Source organism: Bos javanicus, chromosome 12, assembly GCF_032452875.1.
Source record: "Bos javanicus breed banteng chromosome 12, ARS-OSU_banteng_1.0, whole genome shotgun sequence".
Lineage (NCBI taxonomy): Eukaryota > Metazoa > Chordata > Mammalia > Artiodactyla > Bovidae > Bos > Bos javanicus.
In genome coordinates, this window is record NC_083879.1 from 87,289,717 (window position 1) to 87,313,194 (window position 23,478).

The 23,478-nt window shown below is 56.9% G+C and overlaps 1 protein-coding gene across 1 annotated transcript in view; it reads right to left on the reverse strand.

The window, feature by feature from the left end:
- RASA3 (RAS p21 protein activator 3) overlaps positions 1–23,478 on the reverse strand; it is a 79,812-nt gene that overhangs the window by 16,047 nt on the left and 40,287 nt on the right. Inside the window, exons 4-12 of the mRNA XM_061435478.1 lie at positions 13,419–13,513; positions 10,141–10,217; positions 6,334–6,414; positions 5,816–5,888; positions 4,710–4,786; positions 3,331–3,435; positions 2,322–2,478; positions 984–1,132; positions 322–436 (exon numbers count right to left, since the gene is read on the reverse strand). Of these exons, the coding sequence (XP_061291462.1) occupies positions 322–436; positions 984–1,132; positions 2,322–2,478; positions 3,331–3,435; positions 4,710–4,786; positions 5,816–5,888; positions 6,334–6,414; positions 10,141–10,217; positions 13,419–13,513 (929 nt within the window). The remainder of the gene's footprint in view (positions 1–321; positions 437–983; positions 1,133–2,321; positions 2,479–3,330; positions 3,436–4,709; positions 4,787–5,815; positions 5,889–6,333; positions 6,415–10,140; positions 10,218–13,418; positions 13,514–23,478) is intronic.

The window sequence follows — 23,478 nt, forward strand, 5'->3', positions numbered from 1 at the left end:
GGGCTCGGTTCACAGAGCAAACCGGAATCTAGCCTCCGTCCTCTCAATGCAAAGGACCCGTTTCTTGTTAAACTGTGCTGAGGAAATGCCCTTCCCAGAAAGGGGACCCAGAGGAATGGCCTCCAGGACCGGGGAGGGAGGTGTCCTCCCTGGGTCCTCCTGTATGAGCAGAACAATGGACTTTCTGAAGTATTTTTTTAATTTGAAAAATGAGGGAGACTCTGGGATGCTTGGAGGCACCCTCGGGAGGTGGGAGGCTGGTGTGGCGGCGCCAGCTCTGGGTTCCGGGGGCGCCCAGCCTCCCCTCCTGCGGGCCCTCACCTCCTCTATGGTGGGTTTCAGGGTGACGTGTAGGTACTGCATGCCTGCCAGCTTCATCGTCTCGTCGATGCACTTGGATGTCAGCGAGTTCCCTCGGAAGATCGTATTGGGGTCCCTAGAAAACAGCATGGATAGGGAGGTGTCCAGGGAGTGGGGGGCTGCCCTGACCAACGAACGCCTTGCAGCACCCAGAGGTCCAGGCCTGCCTGCTGCATAACTAACCCCCCACCACTACGGCCACCACGGGGCCCCCAGGGCCCTGCACTTCAAGAGCCACATCTGGTCTTCAGGGACTCATGACAGCCCCAGGGGCAAAGGGTGTCTTCGCCACACCTCCACAGACACGTATGGATCTTTCTGAGCTGTTGGTCCCAGCAGAGCCCACCTCCCAGAACAGTGGCAGGCCCTGGGGAGCAGGGACCCGGCCCCTGATGCGGGCTTCTTGCTGACCCCGCAGCCCCGACCTTGGAACTGAGCTTCCCCCAGGCACCCAGCTCCCCGCTCGCCTGCCCCCCGCACCTCGTTCCCAGGATGAAAGGCACAGTTGTGAAAGAGCCAGAGTGTTGGTGAAGTCCGCGTGGCTCCCTCCAGCTCCCTGGGCCCCCGCCCTGCCCCTCGGCAGGCCAGGACCCCAGAGGGTCTCAGGCCCAGCTGGCACTCACTGGGTCCTGCGGACCTCGGCGCTGGCGATGGCGCTGATGAAGGGCACCACCCGGCCGTAATGCAGGAAGAGCCGCACCAGCGGGATGGCCGCCTCCTGCTTCTCCCTGCAGACCTCGCCCAGGATGTGGGCCGCCGATGCGGAGACAGGCTGGGGCAGGGTGCGGGAATTGAGCCCTTGCCTGCCAGCCCACTCCAGGAGCCACACCCACCACCCACACGCAGCACCAGCCGCTGTGCAGAGAACCCGCCCGCGACTCTGGGGTCACAGTCAGAGAAACCGCAAGTCTCGGGCCTGATGGGTTCCCGTGGCTCTTGTGTGGAGGGTGGGGGTCCCCGTGGCTCTCGTGTGGGGGTGGGGGTTCCTGTGGCTCTCGTGTGGGGTTGTGGGGTTCCCGTGGCTCTCGTGTGGGGGCATGGGGTTCCCGTGGCTCTCGTGTGGAGGGTGGGGGTCCCCGTGGCTCTCGTGTGGGGGTGTGGGGGTCCCCGTGGCTCTCGTGTGGGCTGTATGATTCCTGTGGCTCCCATGGGGGATGTGGGGTTCCCGTGGCTCTCACATAGGTGTGGCAGTTCCCGTGGCTCTCCTGTGGGGGTGTGGGGTTCCCATGGCTCTTGTGTGAGGTGTGGGGTTTCCCGTGGCTCACATGTGGGGGTGTGGGGGTTCCCGTGGCTCTCGTGTGGAGGGTAAGGGTCCCCGTGGCTCTCGTGTGGGGGTGTGGGGGTTCCCGTGGCTCTCGTGTGGAGGGTGGGGGTCCCCGTGGCTCTCGTGTGGGGGTGTGGGGGTCCCCGTGGCTTTTGTGTGGGGAGTGGGGGTTCCTGTGGCTCTCACATAGGTGTGGGGGTTCCCGTGGCTCTCGTGGGGTGTGGGGTTTCCCGTGGCTCTCCTGTGGGGGTGTGGGATTCCTGTGGCTCTCGTGTGAGGTGTGGGGTTTCCCGTGGCTCACATGTGGGGGTGTGGGGTTCCCATGGCTCACATGTGGGGGTGTGGGGTTCCCATGGCTCACATGTGGGGGTGTGGGGTTCCCGAGGCTCTCGTGTGGGGGTGTGGGGGTTCCCATGGCTCTCCTGTGGTGGTGTGGGGGTTCCTGTGGCTCTTGTGTGGGGTGTACGATTCCTGGGGCTCCCATGGGGGATGTGGGGTTCCCATGGCTCCTGTGTGGGCTATGGGGCTCCCATGGCTCTCCTGTGGGCTGTGGGGTCCCCACCCCCAGTAAAGGAAGACACAGATGGTCCTGAGCACTAGGCAGGCTGGGAGGTCCAGGCTGAGGGGCGGGGGTGGGGGGAGGCTGCCAGGTGCCGGGTGGAGGCGAGCAGGGCCATGGGGGGGGCCATGCAGGTACCTCCACATCCGCTGACTTCAGCAGCAGGTCCCTCAGGGGGCTGTAGTAGTCGGAGGAGAAAACATGGTCTTCCGTGTAGACCACATTCAAGCGCAGGGAGCCCAGATCCCCTGGCTTTAAGCTCTTGCTGCCGTTGTCCCGAGGCTGAAGGAAGTACCTGGTGCGGGACCCACGGACAGGCGGCATGAGGCCACCGCTCCCCAGGGACCCTGCCACAGCGGTCCTCCTGACACGGGTTGGGTCAGCGTCTGAGGCGAGGGGTCTCGTGGACACTCTGCAGGACACCCCCTCCGCATCCCCACCCTTCAGTGGCCGCCCCCGACCCCTCCCACAGAGTCCCTGCACCTGGAGAATCCCCCACCTGATGCCCCCAGAGTCTGTATGGGGGCAAGCCCCCATGGTCGCTCACTTTGGGCTGATCACAGAGCCACAGACTCAGAAGGGGGTGTCGGAGTGGGAGGAACAGGCAGGGCCGTGAGCAGTGCAGGAGACTGCAATAAAACCATTTACCCTGGAGACTGACCCTGGAAAATGGCCATCACTGAGCAGCCCCGGGTGGAGAGACCCTCAGGAATGGACGTTAGTGGGGAGGGAGGGCTTGTACTATGGGCTGGGTGGCCCCAGGCACAGGGGCACCCAGCGGTGCTCCTGACGGATACCCTTGTCCTCCCAGCCTATCCGTGGCCTTGCAGCACCCAGCTGCCCTGAGCGCCCATGCCAGGCAGCCTGAGGTATGAAGCAGCTGAGCCACTGACCACCAGCAGGCCTCCCATCCAGCCCCATCCCAAGGCCAGGCTATTGGTCAAGCAGGGCCGCCTGGGAACCGAAACAGGAATTCCAGTTTCCTGGGACGGACGCTCCCTGGGCACAGCACCGTCTGCCCACATGCTCACAGGTGAGTGGGCTCTGGGGTGAGGTGTGAGGCGAGTGATCTGCGCCTGCCCCCACCCCAGTGGTGGGACAGGGCGGTGAAGCCACTGTCGGGGCTGCCGGGCCGTGGGGGCCTCACCAGGCTTCGTGAGGGCTGGACTGCCTCAGCACCTTCAGCGGGACCCTCAGCTCCCCCAGGAACTCGTCCCCGAACTTCAGGTTGCTGGCGTTCCACAGGTCCACCCTGGAAGGCAGAAGGCATGGGGCCTCTTACCAGGTGGCCAGGCAATGGGAGCCCTGAAGCCCAGAGCTGGGGCAGGACAGGCCCACAGGCCACTCTGAGCACAGCTGAAGCCTGAGATCCAAGCGCTCAGGCCCTTGGAGGGGGAGTGGCTCGCCCAAAGCCCCAGCCCATGGCTTGTTGCTATGTGGAGGCTGGGCTTGCAGGACAGACCCCAGACTGCCCCCAACTGAGTGTCAGAACCTCAGGCTTCAAGGGAAGTCCTGACCCACAGGAAAGCAAAGTTAAACGGTGTCAAATCTAGAGAAGCCCTATGGTTCTCATGAGCATGGTGGTCGGACCCACTGTGGCCACCCCAGACTCAGGCTTATGATCTGTCCCCAGACACAGGGGGTGGAGCTGCAGCCACAGAGGCAAGAGGGCTGGCGAGGCCCAGAGGGATGCCGAACCTTGCGCTAGAGGCCCCACCGCGGGGCCCTGAAGCAGTGGAACTGTGTGCCAGGCCAGGCCTCACACAGAGAGGGGCTTGGAACCTTTGCACTGCACCCAGGAAGACACTGCAAAGTAGACACAGACCATGTGTCCTCCAGCCACCTCCCAGCATCCTCGTGCTAAAATGATCCAGAAAACTGAGGTTCCTGTCTGTAGATGAGACAGTTACATCTTATGTAGGTTGGCAAGGAGTCCGGGGCCCTCGAGGAGGAGAAAGGGACAAACATTTTTTTCTACATTGGTCTTAGTCACGTAAGACATTTTTTCTTAACCTCTGAGTTGTTATGACAACAATCTTTAAGACTAACTTTTTACACAACCATACAGAACAATTCATCTTGCTCAAAGGTATGTTTTTCCTTAAGCTCTGTACTAATGATTATATAACAACGATACCTTGCTCAAGGACATGTTTCTTCCTTCTAACAGGAACCTTCTGACTAACCTTGCTATCTTAAGAGTATGCTGTGGGAGTGGGTCTGGCTAAAGTACTTAAAGCCTTGATCAGACTAGCGAGGGGGTACTCCCCATCCCCCTTCTGATGTCTGTGTCAGAAGCTTTCTCTCTCCTTTTTCACTGTAGTAGAACTCGTGCCACACAGAGCTCTGAGTGATCAAGCCTGGTCCCGGGTCCTGAAGCTGAATCTTTGGAGGTCGCGATCCAACACTGTTCAGCATAAGCTTCATGGGTGTCGCCCAGTTTCCAAACACAGCACAAGGGCCCAGCAGGCGGCAGGAGCCCAAGCGCACTGCCTGGGAATCTTGACCCCAAATGCCCTCACGCACCGGATTTCCAGTTTGTCCACATCCTCGTCCTCGAAGTCGAAGTGGGACTTGCGGCTGTAGCTGCAGGGCCTGGTCACCTGCGGGCACGGAGAGCGAGCGTCAGGCCTCCGCTGCCCCTGGCTGCTGGCTCACTCCTGCACAGCCTGCAGATGCACCCCATGAGGGGGGGCTGGCCTCCTTTTCCTCCTGGCTACAACAAGCACATCCCAGGACGGCACAGTTTCTTCACCCAGGCTCTCAGGCTGTGCCTCCAGGCCTCCACAGCCGCCCAATGAGGCCACCGTTGCCCATCCTTTTGAGGGCCCAGGTGGAAGAGGCCAGTGACCCCCGCACATCCTGACCCATCCCTCCAAGTTCATTTGCAAAGTCCCCTTACACCTTTCCACCCTAGCATTTCGTTTCCTACAGCTCCAGTGCTCCATGTACACCCTTACCAGCCCCACTCCAGAAACCCTGCCCACTGCCTCTTGGAGGGTGGTGCACCCATTCTGCTCTGGGAGCCCCAGTGCCGTGGTCGCCACATAAGGGCACGGCTGCTCCGCCCTCCCCGCGCTGGGCAGTGAAGCATGGAGATGGGAGCGAGACCCTCATGCTCACCTATGGTGGCCTTTGTAGGGGGACAATGGCCTCTCGAGCGTTACTGGGGCTGGCACCTCTGAGCCAGTGGTTGGCAGTTCTGTGCCAGCCTGGCCCTCACCCACCAGCCAACTGGTGGTTCTGGTTCTAAGGGGCTCTTGTTTGAATGCACTACTTCCACCCCCAAAACCCTCACTACTTGTGGTGAAACAAGCCTCTCTCTGCTGCTCAGGGGAGACTGGGTGGAGCAAAAAAAAAAAAAAAAATCAAGCCAGCCAAAAAACCCCAAGGTCTTGGTAATTTGGAAAGTATTGATTTGCCAGCATTCAACACAAAACTGGGTCAAACTGGAAGCAGCACACAGCCTTTCCACCCAGGGAAGGAAGGAGCTCCTGGGGGTTCACACTGCAGAGTGGGACTCCAGGTGAGGGACAGCACCCCAGAACTCTCCGCGGCAGTGACCAAGGGCCCTTTTGCCAAAGACCCCGGGGTGTGGGTATCGATTGTGTTTGTGCCACTGAAACACCGACCTCAAAATAGAACACTTCATCAAAGTGGGGGTTGTTGGTCTTCTTCTTCACCTTCGTCTTCTTTGCTTCTGACCTGCATTCGAGGGGAAGGATCGGATGGAAAACACTGTGATTCCACCAAGGCTGGGCCACCCGGCCCTCCAGGGCACAGACCACCCAGCCTTCTAGGGCACAGACCACCCGGCCAGCCTCCAGGGCACAGACCACCTGGCCCTCCGGGGCACAGATCACCCAGCCCTCCAGGGCACAGACCACCTGGCCGGCCCTCCAGGGCACAGACCACCCGGCCTCAACCACCAGCGGCTGTGTCTCCAGCACCAGATGGTATGCAAATCGGGACCCTTTACTGAGCCAGAAACACCCACATGAAGAACAGGAAGGCTTTCTTCTTACAGACTTCAGGCCACGAAGGAAACAGAAGGAAGTGAGGCCTTCACAGCCTGCCTGGCCCACCCGCTTTCAGGAGGGAAGCCCCACCTCAGCGACCTCGCCCACCCTGCAGCTGAGGCTGTACTTGCCTGCACGGTCCCGCCAGGGTCACGGTGGCATAGGGGTCACACTGCCCGTTCACGATGGGGAGGCCCTGGCACTCGAGGATGCTGAGGAGAGAAGTGGAGGTCAGGAGGGCATCTGAGGCCCAGGGGCCATCTCACAGCCGCCCTGAGGTCTGGCAGAGCAGTCGTCTCAACAGCTCAGGCCAAGAGCCACAAGTCCCTGCAAAGCACTCCCCAGGCTCCCGTCTAGTAAACAGAGATGGACAGCTGGTCAGCGGGCAGCAAGCACCTGGGGGCAAGAGGAAGCGTGTGTGCACCAGGGGAGGACAGACACACTTCCAGTGTTGGCTGGAAACAAAGCACAGCATAGGAGTTGAGGGTCGTGTTTACGTGGTGGGCTTTCTGAGGACCTAGCCCAGGATGCAGTGTCTCAGACGGCTCTGAACAGGTGAGAGGCGCCAGGGTACACAGGAGCACCTGTGACCAAGGCCAGGTGGTCGGAACATCGAAAGGCCACTGTTAACTAAACCCAGACACCCCGGGTTAAGGAGTTTAGTGCTTTTCCACACACAGGAAGATACGCGCGGGAGTCTGGGCTCACTGAGATCATTCCTCTGATGGGCACCTCCGCTCTCTGAGGCCAGAGTCCTGGACTGTCCACCCTGAGACCCTTGTGGGGAGGCGCTGCTGGGGGTGGCTGCAGTGGCTGCTGGCTTGGAGGTGCAAAGCCCTCTGTTTATGATACGGCAGGTGACGTTCTCTGTCCGCAATGCAGAGTTTCCAGGGCGAATCTCCTGCCTTCCGACCCCAGGAGCTCGAGAGAGGTCTACGCAGCCCTGTCAGGCAGGAAGCAGGACCCGGTCTCTGCTCTTGGGGGCCTGAGGGCCCAGCACGGCAGGGGCTCCCAGCCCTGGCCTGTGTGCTGCCTCCAACGTGCTCCTCGGGCAGGGAAATCCCATCTCAGGCTTTGCTCCATCAACTGCTCTGGCTCCTGGCTCCCTTTGGGTCTGGACCGTGGTCCACCAGCTCTTGGACTGCCCTTGTCCATCACCTGTCGCCCTGGTCTGTTGCTGGACAGGCCTTGCTCCTGCTTGAACTCCTGGCTGGATGCTGTGAGCCTCACATTTTCGGTGCCCGGGTTCTGGGCCCCTCTGCCATCAGAGGCTTTGGTCTCTTGTTTGAAGAGACTGCTCTGCAGCTCTGTCCGGGAGGTGCTGGTGGCCTCGTCTGGGGACAGTTTGGTCTGCTGAGTGTTCGAGTGAGAGTGTGCTCTCCACTGGGCTGGGGGAGACTCTAATGACCCCCAGCTCTGCAGCCCCTTTGCCCTCAGCCTTCTTGTCCACCTGGTCCTGAGGGGCTCCACCCTGTCCATTCGTGCAGGTCCAGGGAGTGCCACCAAGTGTGCTGCCCCGCAGAAGACGCCCTGGCTCCGTGTCTCTTCTCACTCGCCCTGGGCTCTGCTGGGGGAGCTCGCTGGCTGTCACCAACGCATGTCTGGGACAAAAGTGGGCCTGTGGTGACCTCGTCTGCTTCCTCCCGTGGGGGCCGCCCCCATCCGCATGGCTGGTGCAGACGGCGTCAGCTCTTGGTTCTTTGAGGTGAGAGAAGGCACGTGTCCCACTGTCCCATCCTGGCTGGAAGCAGAGCCCTAACCCCACTCAGACGCCGAGGGTCTGAGCGTCCCGCCTTCCTGCCTCAGGGAGACCGAGGTCCCGTTCACGCCTGCAGACGGGCACCTGGGTGGCTTCTGCCCCTCAAGGGGCCTGGCGGTCCTGGCCCTTCACGGGATCTCCTCTCTCCAGGCAGAGCTCCGCTGCTCCCACTCTGCGAGTGGGCGACCCTCTTTCCGTTTCTGTGCCCACTGAACAGGCTGGGCTTCGGGAACATCTGCGAACGTCTTCAGGTCTTTCCCTTCCACCCTTCTTTCTGGAACGTCGCCCTTCTCTCCCTGCTACAGACCTGGTCTGGGGTCATGCTCCTCCCTCTGTGAACTAACTTCTCACTAAACAAAATCTTAGGCACATTTCCAGGGATGGGCATGTAGCCGTGAGCTAGCCAAGGGCTCCTGTGAGGGGCCCAGGGAGGGGCAGACACCCCGAGAGGCCTGGGGAGGGGGCTTGTGTGAGGGGCTGACACCCCGAGAGGCCCGGGGAGGGGGCTTGTGTGAGGGGCTGACACCCCGAGAGGCCCGGGGAGGGGGCTTGTGTGAGGGGCTGACACCCCTAAAGGCCCGGGGGCTCGGGAGCCCAGCAGCCACAGTGGGACAGTGGGTGGAGCTCCCCAGGAGGAGCACAGAGGGTGGCCCGCCGGGTGGGAGGGTGGGAGGCCGCGGCCCTGGGGCTGGAAGCAGGAGGAGGGACTCACTTGCCCACACTGTGCCAAAGGCACAAGTTCAAGGCTAAAGGGTTTTTATCACATTCAGTTGTGAATCAGGAAGAAGGCAGGATGGTGGACTCTCTCTGGAACCTCAGGGACAAAGGTGTCCTGGCAGCAGCCTAGTCGGGGAGCAGCTCCTCCTGCACCTGGCGTCTCGGAGGCGCACCTGGACATGGGGCCAGCTGCCTGCCAGACAGCCACCTGCCGGCCAGCACCGCCCCTCCTCACCGACCAGCACTCGGAAGGCTCCGAGCAGCAAGGGGACGGCTTGACTGCAGCCACCCAAACATCTCAGAGAAAAGGAAACCCGACATGCTGCCTCCCAGGATGCACAATGGGAGATGCGTCGTGGGCTCATCAGCCCTCCTCCCAGGGACGTCGCTGCACCAGCTGCACAGCCTGGCGCTCAAGCCTGTTCAGAACCCGTCTGCCCAGAGCCCGTCTCAGTGGGAGAGGCACATTCACACCGGGGTGTGTGCCTACGCTGACCCCACACACACAGGTGCACGCTCACCCTGCAGACCTGCAGGCACGCACCCACAGGTGCAAACCCACTCCTGCACACTTGCACATACACATGTGTACACTCACCTCTACATACCTGCAGGCAGACCCAACAGGTGCACACTCACTCCTACACACTTGCACACATACTCACCCCTACAGACCTTCCAGCACACACTGACAGGTGCACACTCACTCCTACACACTCGCACACACACACACATATGCACACTCACCCCTACAGACCTGCAGGCACACACCCACAGGTGCAAACTCACTCCTGCACACTTACACACACACACATGTACACTCATCCCTTAGACCTGCAGGTACAGACTCAACAAGTGCACATGCATTCCTACACACTTGTAGGCACACACCCACAGATGCACACTCATTCCTGCACACTCGTACACACACATGCACACTCACCCCTACAGACATGCAGGCACACACCCATAAGTACACACTCCTTCACACTTGTACACACACTCAGACACCTGCAAGCACACACTGACAGGTGCACACTCAGGTGCACACTCACTCCTACACACTTGCATGCACACAATCACACTGGTGTGCACACTGATTCTTACACTCCTGCACACAAAGAGATGCACATCCACCAAGCATTATGGGTAGAAGCAGCTGAGATTTGGGGGTTGTGGTCAGAGGTCAAACCCCAACTCTGCCCCCTACTCACCATTTCTTTGAGCAAAAGCCAGGGGTGTGACCCCAACCTCTGCTGTCACCTCGAGTGACTGGCTATTTGCAAAAACCAAACGCCGCCTCCAGGGTGAGCGTGAGCCTCACGAGGACGTTCAGACTGTCTCTGGGGAAGCCCCGTTTCTGGGTATCCTGATTCATCTGTTTACAAATCATGACCTGCCCACTGCCTAGGGTCAGGTTCAGGGCCAAGCAGACCAGCGGTGGGGCCGTCCCGGGTCTTACCGCGTGGCCAGTTTGTGGCAGACGACACCTGAATCGGTGATGACCTCACTCAGCCTCAGCTCCAGGTGGACCTTGCCCTGGAAGGCACAAGGACAGGGGGTCACAGGGGCCAAGAGCAGCGGGGGCTCACGGGCTCCCACCAAGCACTGGTGAGACCTGACCCTGCATTGCATCCATGGCCCATCTACCTGCCCAGCTCAGATCCCAGAGTTTATGTCTCCAGCCCTCCTGCTTTACGATGAGCAGGCTGTTAATGCAAGTGCTGCTTCAGAAGAAACAAAAGGAAAAGGCCCTGAGGGCACAGTGTCTGCAGCACGTCCGGCCGCTGCTTGGGCTAAGCTCACTGCACGCTGCGGGCCTCGGGCAGTTCTGCTGCCATCTTGGTGTCTCTGTGTCTGCCGTGAGGCTGGTCGGAGGCCAGGAGCCTCAGCCCTGCTCTTCAGGAAGGAAGTCAGTGCTCATGGATGCTCTGGGAGAAGGGGGCAGGGCTGGAGGAACGCAACTGGGCTGGGGCTGTGTGTGCAAAGGGCCCCTGGCTGAGGACAGTAAGTGGGCAGGACGGACAGGTGGACACAGCCAGGGCATGATCAGGGCTGCAAACAGAGTGGGGAAGACCAGCCCCCAAATGTCCAACAGGAAGAGCATGGTGTGGGTGCTTCTGTGAGTGAGTGTGATGTTAAACTAGAATGACTTTCCTTAGAACGGAGCAGCACTGGGTAATTGTCTCCAAGTTCCTTTCCTAAACCTCCCACGGACACAAGGGCCATTGGCTGCTTGGCTGCACACATGTGTCCCCTGGGCTTGCTCTGACCCCAACGGGAGCCATGCCCTGACCTCTCCAGGGAGGTGGCTCCAGAACCCCTGCCAGGCTGAGGGCTGGGGTGGACCCCTCCCACAGGAGGGTCAGCTGAACCTTGCTCATTAGCTGTGAGCCCAGGCAAGATGTAGTGAGACTTTGCCAAGGGTTCTTGCATTACACTGGTCTGAGAGAAGAGAGACTTGGGGCAGAGCACTGAAAATGCTGACTTCATAGACTTCTCAGTCTTATTTGAGGGGAATAATGACTGAATAGCATCACAGACCCGGTCACATGAAACATCCACTGGGACAGACCAACCTGGCTTTAAATACATGTCAGCAAGTCTAGAAAGCACCGCAGCCACTCTCTGACCACACTGGAAACTGAACTAGAACTCAGTGAGATAGAAAGCTAAAAATAACAAAATATATGGAGATTAAACAACACATTTCCAAATAACAAGAGGGCCAAAGCAGAAGTTTCAGGGGAAAAAAACTTTGAATTTGTTTCTTTTCATACGTTGACGTGAAATAAAGCATCAAGATTTATGAGACGCAGCCAAAGCAGCATTCAGAGGGAAATTCAAAGCAGTGAAACCAGATATTGGAAAAGATGGAAGGTCTAAAAATCAGTAATCTAAGCTTCCACCTTAGGAAACTAGAAAGAGAGAAATTAAATCTAAAGTGCCAGAAGAAAACAACTTGAATCAAAGCAGAAATCAATGAAACCAAAAACAGGAAATCAATAGAGAAAATACATAAACCAAAGCTATTAAAAAAAAAAAAAAAACAGTAAAACTGGTAAACTTCTAACCATGCTAAAAAAGAGAAAGAGGACACAAGTTACTAAAACCAGAAATGAAAGTGAGGCATTGCTGCTGGCTCCAGGAAAGCAGCTGTGGTTCCGACAGTGTGGCTGAGAGCCACGAGGGGGCCACGCGTGCTCACGGCAGCCCACGAGGGCGCACGCAGGCGCACCTGGACTGGGGGGACCTGCGTGTTGTCGGGGGCCCTGCCCAGGTGCGCGGCTGTCAGCGGGCGGGGTCCGGGGAAGGACAGGACCCAGACCCGGCGCGTCTGAGCGTAAACAGGCTAAGCAGCACGCCCTGGGCAGCCTCTCCTGTGACTTCCTACGACTCGATAACAACTTCAGAACTAAAAGCTCAGCTTTTTCAGAAAGGCAAGAGCAAGGGAAACCTGCACTCGCCACCAGAGCAGCGTCTACATCAGGGGACTGAGCGGTGGGCTTGCCGCGGCTGCAGGTGGCGTCTCTTCAGAACAGCAGTGACGGGAAAGTGTGGACGGAGGCAGCGGGGACAGGAGTAAAGCACGCGTAGCACGCGTGTCTGACTGCCTCCCGCGGAGGGGCCTCCCGGCCACCCGAGCAGCGGCGGCCGCTGTCGTCCTCCAGCATCGGCGTCACAGTCAGGACCGCGCCCCCCGTTCTGAGTGATCACAGGCCCCTCCGCCTCCTGCAGCACATGGGGCCTCGGTCAGAATTGACCAAGCGTGAGCACCCTCACCACATCCTGGGCGTCTCAACGCGCCCATGTGCCATCTCCCTGTCACAGGCTGGGCATGGCCCCAGTGGTCACGAGGCGTCCACAGCAGAAATCCTGAGCGCCGGCATACAGCTCCGAGCTCAGTGGAAGCCCTGGGCCCACGAGGAGGCATGTGGACACTGGGCCAGGAGCCCGGGAAGGCCTCATGGGCTCCCCAGAGGATTCAGTCCGTGCCCCTGCTGTTTGACCCCTGGGAAGGGCTCAAGGGCCCCCCAGAGGATTCGGTCCGTGATCCTGCTGCTTACAAAATCCCACGTGATGGGGAGGAAGCCGAGGCCCAAAGCACCAGGGCCACGCTCTGCTGAGCTCAGTGCAGGCCCCGGGCTGCCACGCTGCTGGCAGAGGCTCTGGTCCTGGAACCAGGCATGGCCTGGGCTCGGGGACAGGCTGACCAGGAGCACAGGCAGGGTCACCAGGGAAGAGAAGATGCAAGCAGGCCCCCCGACGAGCATCTCCTGGACCCTGGACCCAGGCAGCGGCCCTGCTGGGGGGAAGCCCCGGGCCTGGTCAAGGTGGCACTCCCAGTTAACACATGGCTGGGGCACCAGGTGGGCCCTGTGGACGCTCAGGCCACAGGCCCTTCATCACCCCTTCGGTCCTCCTTGGGGCAGGGAGCCAGGACATCGTGGGCGACTCCAATAGATAGAGGCCCACAGCCTTAGGTTTTCTCACCTTATTCTCTTTCTGTATTCAATTATCTGTTACGTTCTTTTGCATTTTACATTTTTAAGCTGCACAACTAAGTCTGACGGCAACCGATGGAACAAACAAAAGGAACCACCCAGGAGGACACACCCAGGGCACAGTCTGCTAACCCCTGTTTCCGCTGAAGGCCAGAATCCTGCATCTGCTTCTCCAGCCACGGTCAGGTCTCCTGCACCCCGAGGTACCTGGACCCGTGGGCTCCATGAGCCTCACCTGCACTTCGGAGTCAGCATCCACGTGCTGCAGCTGGAACCACGTGTCCCTGTTGTGGTACTTCTGCAGGTCTTCCTTCTGGATGGCCACCTTTCCTGGAAGACCAGTGCAGGGGAGACCAGTCACGAGGGGCCGATCTGCCCGCCTGACCTGCCCGGCCGGCAGGCTCTCCACCATCAGTGTCAGTCATCTCGGACGGGAGACGGACAATGTGGTAAGGGCACAGAGGCCACTTTTGTCTTGGAAGTGCCACGTCCACCCGAACACAGCCTGGGCCTGGGCGGGCTCCTCCTCCCGTGTCACCCAGACTGTGGCTCAGGGGCAGCTGGTGGAAATCTTACAGATCCGGGGGGGCGGCTCTGCCAGGGGTGCTGCCCGGGCCCGGGGCGGGGTGTGGGATGCGGTGAGGGGACAGGAACCCAAGGCAGCCATGTCACAGCCCCTCCTGCCCCAGCATCCATGCTGTGACACGTGGTGGGTGGTGTCTGCTGAGGACTTTGCCGCAGATACCCTGGAAGTGTGTGCGCTTGCATGAGCCATGGCTGGGAACTCACATGTGTGCACATCTAGTGTGTGTGTGTGCTTGTATGAGCTGCCGCTTAGAACTCACGCGTGTGCACACCTACCTCATGGGAGCACGCACAGTCGGTTCACACTGTGTGAACGTGTGTGTTTAGCTTATGTAGCATGCGTGCACACGTGTTCCTGTCAGGCCTGCGGAATGAGCCGGTTATCACCTGCCTGGGTCTACGAGTCAGTGTCTCTCGACGTGTGATCACAGGCCCTCTGCATCCAAACAGCTGCCGGGCTTCCTAATGCAAGTTCCCAGGCTTGTTCCAGATGAGAAAGCAGCCTCCAGGGTGGAGGGATCTACAGAGGAGTTCCTCCTGGAATCTGCATTTCCACAAAGTCTGCAGGGAACTCCTAGGGTCCCAAAGTTTGAGGATGCCCACTCTCAACAGCTTTACGTTCCTGACACAGGCTTGGTACTGAGGAGTCAGAACGTCAGCGAAAACATACACATAAATACACGCGTGTGATGTATATTACCTGGTACAGAATCGTAGTGTTTAATATATATCTACAACCATCACGCATCGTTAATTCACCCTTTTCTTTCCAGGAAAGCGCATGGGCAGTTAGCAGATGCGTGCCCACAGCTTGTAGTGACAGAGGGCACCAGGCTGCCCACCTCCCCACACTCCGTGGCCTTGAGCACGGGGACCACACTGTCCACCAGAGGAGGGGAGGGGGAGCCTGGCCACATGAGCACCCTGTACACGTGTGTGTGCACATGATCCACATGTACACACATGTCCCAAATACACAGTAAATCACATATGGAAATAGGAACAATAAAGGACAACATAAAATTAAACATTTTTAAAATTCAGTTGCTTCCTTTTGGAGCTCAGGACACACAGCCTAACTCAGGACCACAGTCTCGTCACCAAAGACGACACTATTGAGCCCAGAGCTGGAGGGCCGGCCCTGCCCTCACCCAGGACACACAGTCCTCCTCTCCAAGGAGGAGGGCTCCATCTCGGGCTTCCGCAAAGATACGTTCCAGCTCCCACGAGACAGGAGCACTGGCAGCCTCACGGGGAGGCCTGCCTCGCGGGTCCCCAAAGCTTCTGTCCCCTTGCTTCATCCAGCAGCTGTCTGGGGGGGCAAGCGGCAGGTCGCTGATGCGGCCCGGTCACTGAACAGGCAGCCTGTCCTGCGAGGCTCCAGGCCTCCTGCCTCGTCAGGCGCCTTGCCTTCCCATCTTTCTGCCTCATGCTTCTCCCAGACGCCATCCCACCAGGCTCCCCAATGATGCGCCCTCCTCTCTGGCTCCCCTGGGAGCTGCCGGTGGCCTCGCTGGGGCCCGGTCCCATCCGCCAGGAAGGGGGAGGTTTGAGGAGAAGGACGCCCTGCTGCTGGGCTTGGGGGCTCAGGACATGCACCCACAATACAGGTGGTGGAGCCAGAGCAGCGAGGAGGCGTCAGAGGGTCCCGCACTCTCCGCAGCCCCTCCTTTGTCTTGACCCTTCTCCAAAACCCACCGTCCCTTCCCTAAGCTATGCTGCTGGCCCACGTCACCAGCTCCTCCTCATCGCTGAGGTGTCTCCCTGCCACATGCGCTTTAAGAGGAATTGAAAATGCTTGTTTCTTCTTGTTAGTCTGTCTTCTGTCTAGTTTTGCAAGGGCAGTCAGAGTACCCAGGAAGGTGAGACAAGGTCTCTGCCCTGCAGTTTTCACACTCTGGACTCCAGACATCGACAGATGCACCTGCCGGGCACAGCCAGGAAGTTAGAAATGAAACAGGGACATGCCATCCCGAGAGCCGGGGGCTGCGGCACCATCCCCTGCCTGTTCCCCTGCCCGCTGTCCCCGCAGCACGTCAGCACGTCCACCACAGGCCTCCGCTCACCTCCCACCGTCACACGCGGCGGCTCGAGGCCAGGCCTCTGTCCACGTGCACAGTGGACGCAGCACACCTGGCTCCAAGGGTCAGCACCAATCCCTGCTCACGTCGACCTCGCTGGCTCAGCTCTGGCCATGCAGAGCCGAATCCTGCCCACCACAGGCCTCACAGGGCACTGAGGCCACGGCACTCAGAGTCGGATGAGGAGCCCATGCCAGCGAGGAGGCAGAGGGCACAAGGCACACAGCAGCAGAGGCTGCCGCAGAGTGCAGGCCGCAGGACAGCAGAGGACGCAAGTCACAGCCAGGAGGGCCTTCCTCAATCAGCATCAGCGACCTGCCCCAGGCTCCTCCCCTACCACCTCGCCTTGTTTTGGGGGGCATCTCGCCAGGGCCTGACGTGGGCTCCCCCACCTCTGACACCTGTCAGCAGGCAGAGCCCCCAGGAGAAGACTGCTGCTTCTCTGCTGGGCTCCTACAAAACTCTACCCTTCTCCCCGATGGGAATATGACTTTGAGTCTTGCGTGCATAAAGCCACAAGAAACAAACATTTCTTGGAACTGAATTGGGCAACACATTTCATTGAAAAGGGATAAAGAAATGTTCAGACTCCATAATTAGTTCAGCTGGGTAGGAGGGCTACATTTGAAGTTTGAGATTTTAAGTAACCACAGTGTTTTCCTGGTTTTTTTTTTACTGGAGTAGGGAGCAGTCACATATTTAATACTCAAATGACTTCTATGACTTACACATCAGTACTACTCTTTATTTTTGGAAGTGCTTAATTCAGATTTAAGTGGGTAATACAGAAACACAGAATAAAATCTGAAACATCCAAAAGGATATAAAATACAGCCAAGAATAAGCTTGTCTCTCCCCTGCTACACAGGTTCCACCTTGGGGTCACCTCTGTCACCAGCTGCCAGCCTGTCCTTCTAGAAGCTGACCACGTCAAGAACATATGGACGTGCACTCTTTACATGTCAGAGGCAGTGCTTCCACAGGCTGTCCTGGGGAGCACTGACCTGCAAACCACTTAAATGTGCCCAACGTGTCATAATCCATAGATTCGCTGATTGATCTGGGTGACATCAGGTCACTGTATCCCCTGGGCCTCATCCACTCAGGAGAACAGACTCAGGACCCACTTAGGAGGAAAGGCGCAACGGCCTTTCCACCACTAAAACCCCCGAGTGTTATTTCCTGATGGCACTATACCTGCTGGGGTCTATTCAGAAGAGAGAAGCATGTCAGGCAGTTCAAGAAGGGGGATGTGACGGGGGGACAGGGACGGTACAGAGGGCGCAGGAAGGTAGGCAGCCAAGGGTGACACCTTCAGGACGGCAACTAAGGAGGGACAGCTGGATGCTTCCCCAAGACAGGCGGGGCAGACACTCTCGGCACTCCTGTTCCCCTGGCGTCCAGCAGGTGCACGGAGGCAGAGAGAGGAACAAGGGCCTGCAGACTTGAAGGGAAGGAAGAAGGCTTTGCTTACAGAATCTACAGGAAAAGCTAGTAGAGTAGCTGTGTTTAGCAAAACCACAGAATACAAAGTGAGTACGTAAAAATCAAGTCTATTTGTGAACAGAAGCAATGACAGTGGGAACCGAAATTGCAAAGACACTAACACACCCATAAAATGGTGGTTTTACGGCTGAGCTTTTGGTGAACTACAGAGAAATCTTTGTCTACAGCACCAAAAACATGAACACAGGGGCATATGTATATAAATACACACACACACACACGCATATACACACACACTGCCCACACATAAGCGTGTGTGCATGCAAGATGTGTATGCTGAAAACACACCACAAAACCTTGATGAAAGAAATTAAAGACCCAAGGACGTAGAGAGACATGCCATGCTGGAGGGTCTGAGACTCAATTTTCTTAAAGTGTTAATTCTCCCCAAATTAATCTACAGATCAATGTAATCTCAATTATTTTAGAAATTGAGAAGTGGATCACAAATGTAAATGACAATTCAAAGGACCTAAAATAGCAAAACAAGTTTGGAAAAGGACAGAGCTGATGAGCTCACAGGACCGATTTAAGACTTATTGTGAAGATGCAGGATTTGAGACAGTGTGATGTTGGTGTGAGGAAAGGAGTGCACACCAGGGGAACAGAACACAGAGAAGCCACAGCTAGACCCAGGCGTGTAAAGTCAATCGATTCTCAAAAGATGCTAAGGAAATTCAACTGGACATCTATAAGGAGAAAAACAAATCTTGCTACATGCAAAATATACTTGAAATAGATCTAAATATAAGAACTAAAACCAAAAACTTTCTAGAAGAAAAAAACAGAAGATCTTCGCAACCCTGGAATAGGAAAAGAATTCTTAGATATGACACCAAAAATAAACTATGAAAAAGTTTTTATAAACTGGAGTTTATAAAAATTAAAAACTTTTGCTCTTCAGAAGACACTAGTAAGAAAATAAGAAGACAAGTCAGAAGTTAGAAGGAAATATCTGCAAGTGCACATCTGATAAAGGGCTTGTATCCAGAACACAGTTTAAAAACTGAAAGTCTCAACAAGAAAGCCCAGCTAAAAGGGCAAAGATCTGAACAATTTACCAAAGGAGAGATAAGACGGTAAAAAGCACATGGAAAGATGCCAAATAACTCTCCATTATGAAAAAGCAGGAAAACTACAGTAAGACACGACACACACATTAGGATGGGAAAAATGAACTGAAAAAAAAGACACGAGTGTTGGAGAGAATTCAAAACGGCGCATGAGGAAAGCAGTGTCAGTCTCTAACGGGCAAATACTGACGGGATGGAAATCTTTCTCCTTCTCGTTCAGGTTCTCTGGCCTCTGTAACGAAAGAAAAATTAACGAGGGAAAAACAGACAGGTTTATTGACATGTATCTCAGATACATGAGGGGAAGCCTGGCGATGAGTAACTCCAGGAGGCGGCAGCAACTCGGAGCATCTCCACCTAAAGCCAACGGTCAGGGATTTTCAGAGGAGTGATGACACAGAGGAGGAGCTTCAGGGAGTCCGAGCTTCAGGGGGACGGAGACGACAACGGCGCCCACTCCAGTACTCTCGCCTGGAAAATCCCATGGACGGAGGAGCCTGGTAGGCTTCAGTTCATGGGGTCACTAAGAGTCGGACACGACTGAGCGACTTCACTTTCACCTTTCACTTTCATGCATTGGAGAAGGAAATGGCAGCCCACTCCGGTGTTCTTGCCTGGAGAATCCCAGGGATGGCGGAGCCTGGCGGGCTGCCGTCTATGGGGTTGCACAGAGTCGGACACGACTAAAGCAACTTAGCAGCAGCAGCAGCAGAGGTTCAGAGGGCTTGCTACGTGGGCTCCTCGGGGGTCGCCTCCAGGCTGATCGGGGTCTAGAGTTGTCCCGGGTTGCAGGGCAGAGAGATTTCCATGTGTCTGCTTCTTCTCAACTGCCTTCAGCTCAAACAATTCCTTATGCCAAAGTGGCCTATTCGGGATGGCAAATTCTGCTGTCTTCTAAAGCCTACAGAATGCCCCAGCAAGCTCACTCCTAGGTATTTTCTAAGAGAAATAAAACCATTTGTCAACACAAAGACCTAGACAAGAAAATTTAGGGCGGCTTTGTTCACAGTCACAAAAACCTGGACACAACCCCACCCCCATCTGGTGATGAGTGGGCAAAAGCAGACTGCCCTGCGACAGGCAGAGTGCACAGACTACAGCTCAGGAAACTGGCCTACGGACCAGGGGACCAGGGTCTCACAGCAAACCCCTGCCTTTCACAGAGAAGCTGCAGGACGCCCTTCCCACGACAAAGGTGGGAGATGGTGGGAGGGGCCCCACCAGCCACCCTCCCAGAGCCGGTGGCCCTGACCCGGCATGACCTCCACTACTCACACGAGCATCTCCGCACCCGCCCTGGGGCACCCGGGACCCAGCCCGCCAGGGGGCCCACACGGGGGCTGCACAGGCAGAACCGGGGGCCGTGCCATCAGATCACAGGCAGACGTGAGAAGCCGGTGACACAGTGCTCGTTTCTGTGACACAAATTTATACCCTAGAATGTGGTTTCTCATCCTGGTAACAACATAATTGCTAGTCATAACTTTAAATTACCCCTGGAGATCAGACAGCCTCTTATTTTTATGGCTGTGAGAATGATTTTGAAAACTCTAAATCTGGTTGCACCCTGACACATCCCAATTTTAAAGCCACCAGGAATTGCTAAACCATGATTTTGCTAGTTATCTTTAAGAATAGCAGGTGCCTTAAACAGAATGATTAATAAACATTTTTGTTGTTCAACTCGCTCAGTCATGTCCAGCTCTTTGCGACCACATGGACTACAGCACGCCAGGCTTCCCTGTCCTTCACCATCTCCCGGAGCTTGCTCAAGTTCATGTCCATCGAGTTGGTGATGCCATCCAACCGTCTCGTCCTCTGTCGTCCCCTTCTCCTCCTGCCTTCAATCTTTCCCAGCATCAGGGTCTTTCCCAATCAGTCAGTTCTTCACATCAGGTGACTAAAGTATTGGAGTTTCCGCTTCAGCATCAGTCCTTCCAATGAATATTCTGGACTGATTTCCTTTAGGATGGACGGGTTGGATCTCCTTGCAGTCCAAGGGATGCTCAAGAGTCTTCTCCAACACCACAGTTCAAAAGCATCAATTCTCTGGTGCTCAACCTTCTTTATGGTCCAACTCTCACACCCATACATGACTACAGGAAAATCCGTAGCTTTGACTAGATGGAACTTTGTTGGCAAAGTAATGTCTCTGCTTTTTAATATGCTGTCTAGATTGGTTACAGCTTTCCTTCCAAGGAGCAAGTGTCTTTTAATTTCATGGCTGCATCACCATCTGCAGTGACTTTGGAGCCAGAAATAAAGTCTGACACTGTCAAAGTCTGCCCGTCTATTTGCCATGAAGTGATGGAACGCAATGCCATGATCTTCGTTTTTTGAATCTGCTGAATTTTAAGCCAGCTTTTTCACTCTCCTCTTTCACTTTCATTAAGAGGCACTCTGGTTCCTCTTTGCTTTCTGGAATAAGGGTGGTGTTATCTGCATACCTGAGGTTATTGATGCTTCTCCCAGTAAACTTGATTCCAGCTTGTGCTTCATCATCCAGCCTCGCATTTTGCTCCATCAGGTAACACGTCACATTCCAAACCCATCGCTCTGTTCCCTTTCCTCCTTGAACAAACCCTGGTGTGTCCAGCAGCAGCTGGACAGAGACACCCCAGCACCGCGCAGGGAGCCCAAGGCCACGGGAAGTGCGGTCCGGTGGACACAAAAGAGCCGCTCCCACAGTGACGGTGGATGTAGCATGCACCGAGGGGCAGCCCCTTGCTGACCAGGGTCTTGGCCAACAGTGGTAGCCACGCGGGCACCAGGGAAGGGCCTGAGGGGGCTCCAGGTCAGGAGGCACCAGGCGAAGGCACCTCTTAGTAGAGGCCGGAGCCCATGTCTGGCTTCGAGGAGGAACTACCAGGGCTTGACAGCTGCTAAGGGTTTGTTCGAGCACCATCCTTAGGGCAAAGGTAGCCATGCACACAGGCTGAGCGGCATGAAAGTGCCCCCTGTCTACCCCACATGGAAAACCTTCCGGATCAAGAGTTAAAGGTCCTGCTGGCAGCCTAACCACAGCTCCATCTTAAACAAGTCAAGTTATGAATTGCCTGAGTTCCTGTGTGATCCAGGCCATGCACTTGTCAAACAAACCCTGGTGACCTCTACTTAAAACTCAGCAGTTTTCAAGAATGCGACTTGTTGGCCAGACCCAGTAACCAGCATCTGCATCTTGACAAGTGTGAGAAGCTCTGATCCATGTGCTGGGAACTCTGCTAGATGCTTCCTTAAAGGACCGCAGCGCCAGCACTGCCTTCAGACTTTTTCTGAGGGCCACTAGTCTGGACACAAACACCCTTGACCGGTCATATGTGGGTGGTGAGTGGAGCTAGCTGGGCGCCCCAGGGGCGGGCAGGAGACTGAAGGGTCAGGGGCTGTCAGAGTCAACTGCTCTGCCCCAGAGCAAGCACTGAGATTGCGCCCGCTAGGAGCAGCCAGGCCACCAACGATCAGCTGGATCCTGAGGCTACAGCTGAGCCCGTGTTGTGGGGGCTCGGGTCTAATTCTGGGGCCAAGGGAACTGATGGGGCTTTCCTGGGACAAAGGCGCACCCACCAAACGGGCAGCTCTGGGCTGATCCCCATTTAAGGTGGGCCTCGCTCTCTCCAGGATGCTGGTGCATCTGGGACCCTGACACCTCCGAGAGCCCCTGAACACCTCTGAGAGTCCTCAACATCCCTGAGAGCACCCAACACCTCTGAGAACACCCCAACACCCCTGAGAGCACCCCAACACCTCTGAGAGCACCCAAACACCCCTGAGAGCACCTCAACACCCCTGAGAGTACCCCAACCCTTGGAGAGCACCCTAACATCTCTGAGAGCACCCAACACCTCTGAGAGCACCTCAACACCCCTGAGAACACCCCAACACCCCTGAGAACACCCCAACACCCCTGAGAGCACCCCAACACCCCTGAGAGCACCTCAACACCCCTGAGAGTACCGCAACCCCTGGAGAGCACCCTAACATCTCTGAGAGCACCCAACACCCCTGAGAGTACCTCAACACCCTGAGAGCACCCCAACACCCCTGAAAGCACCTCAACACCCCTGAAAGCACCCACCACCCCTGAGAGCACCTCAACACCCCTGAGAGCACCCCAACACCCCTGAGAGCATGCCAACACTCCTGAGCACCCCAACAACTCTGAGAGCACCTCAACACCCTGAGAGCACCCCAACACCCCTGAAAGCACCTCAACACCCCTGAAAGCACCCAACACCCCTGAGAGCACCTCAACACCTCTGAGATCACCCCAACACCCCTGAGAGCACCCCAACACCCCTGAGAGCATGCCAACACTCCTGAGAGCATCCCAACAACTCTGAGAGCACCTCAACACCCTGAGAGCACCCCAATACCCCCTGAGAGCACCCCAACATCTCTGAGAGCACCCAACACCCCTGAGAGCACCCCACACCCCTGAGAGCACCTCAACACCTCTGAGAGCCGCTGAACATATCTGAGAGCACCCCAACACCCCGGAGAGCACCTCAACGTGCCAGAGAGCATCCCAACACCTCTGAGAGCACCCCAACACCCCTGAGAGCACCCCACACCCCTGAGAGCACCTCAACACCTCTGAGAGCCGCTGAACATATCTGAGAGCACCCCAACACCCCGGAGAGCACCTCAACGTGCCGGAGAGCACCCCAACACCCCTGAGAGCACCCCACACCCCTGAGAGCCGCTGAACATATCTGAGAGCACCCCAACACCCTGGAGAGCACCTCAATGCGCCAGAGAGCACCCCGACACCCCTGAGAGCACCCCACACCCCTGAGAGCACCTCAAGACCTTTGAGAGCCGCTGAACATATCTGAGAACATCCCAACACCCCGGAGAGCACCTCAACGCGCTGGAGAGCACCTCAACACCCCTGAAAGCACCCCAACACCTCTGAGAGCACTCCAACATCCTTTGCAGGACCCCAACACCCCTGAGAGCACCTTAACACCTCTGAGAGTACCCCAACACCCATGAGAGCATCCCAACAAGTCTGAGAGTACCTCAACCCCTCTGTGAGCACCCCAACACCTTG